The sequence below is a fragment of the Sinocyclocheilus anshuiensis genome, unplaced genomic scaffold, assembly GCF_001515605.1.
Source record: "Sinocyclocheilus anshuiensis isolate Anshui unplaced genomic scaffold, SAMN03320099.WGS_v1.1 scaffold526, whole genome shotgun sequence".
NCBI classification, from domain to species: Eukaryota; Metazoa; Chordata; class Actinopteri; order Cypriniformes; family Cyprinidae; genus Sinocyclocheilus; species Sinocyclocheilus anshuiensis.
The window spans coordinates 124368-131268 of NW_015547649.1; the positions used below are offsets into that span (position 1 = coordinate 124368).

General features: G+C 41.9%; 1 protein-coding gene across 1 annotated transcript in view; it reads right to left on the minus strand.

The window, feature by feature from the left end:
• Positions 1–6901, minus strand: part of LOC107701967 (neuroendocrine convertase 2-like) — a 79257-nt gene that overhangs the window by 36822 nt on the left and 35534 nt on the right. Inside the window, exons 7-8 of the mRNA XM_016504138.1 lie at positions 4259–4347; positions 948–1123 (exon numbers count right to left, since the gene is read on the minus strand). Coding sequence (XP_016359624.1) covers positions 948–1123; positions 4259–4347 — 265 coding nt within the window. The remainder of the gene's footprint in view (positions 1–947; positions 1124–4258; positions 4348–6901) is intronic.

The window sequence follows — 6901 nt, forward strand, 5'->3', positions numbered from 1 at the left end:
CCTAAAGGCCGGGACACACCAAGCCGACTTCAAAGAACTAGCGGCGACGAAAGCCGACGGTGTTGTCGCCTCATGTCGGACCAAAAAACTGCGCTCGAACACACCGCACAGACTACAGCCGACGGCAAACTAACATGTGCGTTCTACACATGCATGAGAGGAATTAACTGTCTATATCAACATGTTGAATCGGGCAAACTGCCGCCGACGTGACGTGCCACCTCTGTTTATCAATTTGCACTGGCTACAAATAGCTGCTCGCATAAAATTCAAGGCATTAATGTTTCTCTAGCACTCTCTACTCTAATTCTATTTTTATAAATAAATAAAAATAAAAAATAAACTTGCCCCTTTTAGACTTGCACTCTATTTATTTACTAACTGCTTGTTTTCTTTAAAAAAAACACTAACACTTGCTTCTCTAATCTTTTTGCATTCTATTTGTTTTATTTTTATTTATTATACAATTAACAAAAGCAAAAAAGGCCTCTAACACTAGCTTGCTCTATTCTTTTTCTATTCTATCTGTTTTCTTTTAATTTATTATATGATTTAAAAAACCTTGCTATGTGTACTGCATTAAGCTAACTGAGACTTGTTATAGCACTTGCATATCATTGCTCTTTTTTTATTTTGATTGCTTCCATTGTCCTCATTTGTAAGTCACTTTGGATAAAAGCGTCTGCTAAATGTCTAAATGTAAATGTAAATTTTCTGAAGTACAGCATTATTTGTCCAGGTGTCTGGTGTTAAAGTTGATCTAAAGTGGCAGAGAGAGACCAGGAAGACTCTGAACTCTGGGTTTTTTTCCTGACTGGACCAGATGTTACAATTCTGTACCTCTGTATTTCCTCTCTTTTTTTCTCTCTCTCAGGTGATTCAAAAGGGAATCAATTTAGCTACGCTTATCCTGTAAGAAATCTCTGTGGTTTTTAAGCATGAGGTACCTTGTTGACTCCGTCAGCCATGGCCTGCAGGGTGAGCTCACGTGGGCCGTCCACCGTCTTGCCGTCGTCGGTGGGACCCCAGCTGGCGCTGTAGATGTCAATAACCTGTGGCATGTGGCTGATGGACGAGGCCTCGATGATGTCCGTCATGAAGGGCTGGTCCAGCATACGAATGCCTGCGAAATGGCAGGATTGAGAACATGGGAACAGCAAAAAAACCCTTGATGTTACTCTATTGATGCTCTGCGGTGATGAGTGCAGGGGTGAGAGGGCTTGAGATTCACTGAAGATAATGGCTTAGGTGCTTCATCAAGCACAAATGAGATTTCACCTTAACTTTGATTTCTCTCTCGTCTACAAAACCTGCTGAAAGTGACCTTATGCTGGACTACACTAACAAAAGTGTATACTGCAAGTTCATTTTATTATGCAAACTTAAGTAAAGTTCAAGTATTCCAAGTAAACTTTATTTAGTAAGTGTACTAATAATCAGAAATCAGAAATACTTTATTATTCCCCAGAGGGAAATTAGGTATCATTGATATCATAATATCATTAAAGTATACTTGTATGTATATGTCAATACATATTGGGACTCAACTGGCTTACTTTTTAGTTTATCAAAGTATACTCTTCAAAATATACTTGCCTTAATTCTGGCAAGTATACACAAAAGTCTAAGCACACTTGGCCTATACTTAACCTTTTGATTGAGATATACTTAAGAAAGGTATAATTAAGTATTTTAAGTATACTTTTATTAAAAAAGCAAAACAAAAAAAAACCTTAAGTTCAAAGCTGCGTCACTATACACTATAAACCATGCACTTACGCATTACAGTGTGTGCATAATTATTAGGCACATTGATATTCTAAACATATTTTTTTCCCAAGCACATTTTACCAATTCCAAACCACATCAATCTTAATAACTACTATTAATTTTGTATTTATTCATTTTTAGTTCATTTTTAGTCCATCTCCTATCCTGAAAAGTCTGACTTGCAGGATTGACTAAAAATTAACTCCTAAAACTTACTGCCAGATTCTGGAGATAAATTCTTCAAACAGTGGTACAAGAGGATGTGATGCTGGTCCTTCAAGAGTCACTCTCAACTTATCTGTCCGTATAGCCTATAAAAATGAGTCTTCATGTATTTCACAATACTTCAGCATGTTATTCTTATAAAGTGAGGGTCAATTTCTAGGATATTTTACCCAAGCAAAGTCTCTGAGAACCTGACACCTTGTAATTCTGGAGACTCCAGGAAGGTTGCAGTTCTGGAAAATGGTGGCGCTGGAGACTAAATGTTTCCTGATGGTTTCACACCTAATTTTTACATTAATTCTTCATTATTTTGTAATTATTATGTGTCTTTTCTTCTCCACCTGTTTTTTTTCTGACCCCGCTGACCAAGTGAGCATTTTGCTGACCAATGGTCATGCCTTAACTTTGCAAATTCTAGTATTGCATTAGTTTTGAATATTTATCATGGGCATTTCATAATTTTTTGTCTTTTAGTCTTTAGTTTGAATCTCTTTTTTGGCTCATTTTATCTGTAAAAGAAAACGTGCCTAATAATTCTGCACACCTGAATATAAGGAGTTTTTCACTTCCAGCCTTCATGAACAATTATATATCACTTATAAATGATTAAATACAAAATCAATAGTAGTTATTAAGATTGTAATGTGGTTTGGAATTGGTAAAATGTGCTTGGAAGAAAAATATGATCAGAATATCAACGTGCCTAATAATTATGCACACACTGTAGAAACGTACTGTATATACACTAAAATGCACTAAGCATACTATAGTAGCAGTAGGTATACTAATATCAGTTCACTAATAGTATATATGTATCTGTACTATTTCAATATTTCTTGGGAATAATTTGGCCCATTCTAAAGTTTATAAAAGTCTAATTTTAAGTGTAACAGTAGTAAACTTTAAATAACTAGTTAACATCTAACTTTTTCTTTACTCCTGAAAGTTTAAGTAAACTTATTGGTACACTGTTAATTAACTAGTTATATACTTCTAACCCGTTTTTTTTTTGTCTATGCAAGTCCACTGTGAAGAAAACTCTAATACAAGTTCAATAGTTTTTATACTGCGAGTGTAACTGTATTCCTGAACAAAAGACTGTATAACAGTTCAGGCTAAATATACTTAGACTCCGTATACTGTGTTTTCTACCGCACATGTTAAAGCTTAAATCCATGTATGAAGGCACTCCAGGAACATCAGTGCTGCGTGCCATGAGACATCAGCGGCTGTCAGACTGACTGAGTGTCCTCATACTGACCTCTTCCTGGATGAAGCTGAAGCTAGAGTCATGCGTGTGTCCCTTTGTGAGGGACAAAAGACATTCACTGGCTATTAGTTACTCGCCTTTTCTTTTGTGGCCTTTTGAAAAGAAAAATAAATCAATGTGCTGCAGAGCGTAAATGATGTTTTTATTGATGCTGCTGTTGGTGCTGGCTGCTGGATGTTGTGGAAGAGGGGAAGGGTAGAAATTATTAATTGAGCTGATATTCCATTAGGCTAAGAAACAAAGCGATGTCTCAAACGGAGACAAGTCATTCATCATTACTGACTGCACAGAACAAACCTGATAAAGCATGCAAGTTTTTTAAATACAACACTGTCTTGATAGCATCCAAACACTTTAATGTGAATATTGTTTCTGCTTCTTGAATGTAACATTTGAAACGTGCATTTTCTGTAAAGCTGCATTTAAATATTATGCGTTTAAATAGCGCTATACAAATAATCATGAATTGAATTGCATGCTGAATTTGTACATTTGTCTGCACCATCTGCAACCGAAAACATGTTCTTGGTATTATTTGGTTTGTTTGAGAAACAGCTTTTGCTCAGAAGCAGTTGTTGTGATGTCATGCTGACACGAGCAAGACTAACAATCCAATAGCCAGTACAGAAAGCAAAAAGCTTAATATCAGTATATATGAGTGAATAATATATGTGAACACTCAGTGTAGGATATATGATTTTTCTGAAATCTAAAAATGGAGGAAACAGATAGACTTTTTTGGAAATTAAATTAAAAGGACATTGGATTACTTCTAAATTCATCTTCTCATAAAAGCAGCAGTATTTGAGTTGCATCCACTGAAAACTTCTCAGCTGGTTTACTATGGCAAGTGCCTATCGTCTGACTTGACAGCTCTTTTCTGGTTCCTTCCCTGACACTCTCATCTACTTTCAAGACGATTCGCCTGGCATCTTATATGAGATGTTAATGTTATTATGAGGTCATCACTGTCAGAGCCTATCAGAGACATACCTGCTACCTTGGAGTTGTAGGCCACGCCCACTCCACAGATGTTGTTGTTTGAAACCGCAGACACCTCTCCAGCACACCTGGTGCCATGACTGAAAAACATCAGTCAGACATCACATATTTCACAATGATTTCACATTTCACATTTCACAATTAGTGTAAATAGAAATATAGAACAAGCTAAATATAAATGTGGCGAGGGGGGCGTGGTTTAGCGGAGTCTGCAGCGGTACAGAGAGGTCGGAGACGAGCGGTGAGTAAGTAGGTCAAGTGCAAAATGACATTCACCTGCTTCTCATTTCAGTGATTGGCCTGGAGAGACCGTAAAAGGCCACGGAGAAACCCAGAGCTGGAGAGAAAGAGACAGACTGAGGACTCGTGGGGAAAAGACTGTTGCCTGTGAAGCAGACAATCAACTAAGTGCTGTGTAGTTCTGTTTATTTGAAGCGCCTGAAGCGCATGTTTGTTTGGAATTGTGAACCAGTTAAATAAATTACCATGAGCCTCAGCCACAGGACGATCCAGAGGCGTTCATCGATCTATTCGAGAAATTGGCCGAGGCATGTGGCTGGCCATGAGAGCACTGGCCAGTGCGTCTCATACCACTGCTCTCAGGGGAGGCGCAGGTGGCGGCCCAACAACTGCCCATTCAAAACCTCCTGGTCTTCACCGATCTGAAGCGAGCCATCCTGCAGCGGGTCGGCCTGAGCCCAGAACAACATTGCCAGCGGTTTCGGTCGCTGGATCTGGGCGCGAGTGGCCGGCCCTTCATGTTGGCTCAACAGCTCCGGGACGCCTGCTGCAAATGGCTGCTGGCTGGGGGAGGCGACGTCGAGCAGATCCTCGACCGTGTGGTGCTGGACCAGTTTATCGGCAGAGTGAGTCCAGTGACACCGCCCAACGTCGCTAGACCTGGACATCCAGTTGGCGGAATACCAGATGGTGGCGTGCCCAGGAGTCGGCGAATCCCTGCTAGCTGTTTCTCTTTCTCTCTCTTCCCCTAATATTTCTTCTTCCCCCTATCCTGTTCCCTTTCCAGGGGGGCGGGGCTAGTCAGTGCGGGATCTGCAGCGGTTCCTTTTTCTCCACTCTCTCCAGGTCAGTCCCTTGACCCACTTCCTGCCAACAGAGCAGCGGGAAGGTCTGGGCCGGCCTGTTGGTGTTGCGGGGACCCAGGGCATTTCATTGACCGGTGCCCAGTGATGGAGGTGGGGGCACTGATCCAGGTCCCGGACAGCCCACAGGCTGCCCCCGATCAGGCTGGCCTGTATCAAATACCTGTGAGTATTAAGGGGGGTACCTATCTCGCTTTGGTGGATTCTGGTTGTAACCAAACCTCGATCCATCAAAGCCTGATTCAGCTCGAGGGATTGGATAGAAGCCGCATGGTTCCGGTCCGGTGTGTGCACGGTGATGTGGTGAAGTATCCTCTAATGTCCCCACTGATTCAATTTCGGGGTCAAATCATAGTGTGGAGGTCGCAATTAATCCACACCTCCGGCATCCGTTAATTTTGGGGACAAATTGGCCAGCATTTAGTCAATTACTGGGATGTTTGTGTGCGGATGTATCTTGTGGAGAGAGATGGCTGGAGAGCGTAGCGGACGCGCAGGTGGGAGTGGCTGAACTGGGACCGCGGAATACTGAGCCAAGGGAACGGAGCGCGAATGAGAGGCTAATCCTCTCTGAGCGTGATGATTTTCCCCTGGAACAGTCCCAGGATGAGTCCCTAAAGCAGGCATTTGAAAAGGTCCAATCCATCGATGGTCAGCGTTTCCAACCCGCCCGTTCTCTCTCCTATCCCTATTTTGCCATTTTAAAGGATCGGTTGTACCGAGTGACACAAGACACTCAGACAAAACAGGATACAACCCAATTGTTAGTACCTAAAAGCTGTCGGGAAATGCTTTTCCAGGCGGCTCATTGTAATCCAATGGCGGGGCATTTAGGACAGGCAGCGACACTAAATCGTTTCATGACCCGATTCTTTTGGCTGGGCATTCACGAGAATGTGCGCAGGTCGTGCGCGGCTTGTCGTGAATGTCAGCTGGTAAATCCACCGGCCTCCCCAAAAGCGCCTTTGCGCCCTCTTCCTCTAATGCAGACCCCCTTCGAAAGAATTGGTATGGACCTCATCGGGCCATTAGAACAATCGGCACGCAGGCATCGCTTTGCATTAATCCTAGTGGACTATGCAACACGATACCCTGAAGCAGTAGCGCTTCGCAACATTTCAGCGAAAAGTGTAGCGGACGCACTGTTTCGGTTGATCTCCCGAGTGGGAATCCCCAAAGAGATTCTCACTGATCAAGGCACGGCGTTCATGTCACGTACGTTACGCGAACTGTACGAATTGTTGGGCATTAAAGGGGTCATATGATGCGATTTCAATTTTTCCTTTCTCTTTGGAGTGTTACAAACTCTTGGTGCATAAAGAAGATCTGTAAAGTTGCAAAGACTAAAGTCTCAAATCCACAGAGATATTCTTTATAAAAGTTAAGACTTGTCCACGCCCTCCTAAAACGCCTCGTTTAAACATGCCCCCAGATGTCTACGTCACTGTGTGGGAAAATTTGCATAACGCCGCCCAAATGTTCACGCAAAGAAAGAAGGCGTAACTTTTATTCTCGCTGTAGTATTGTTGTT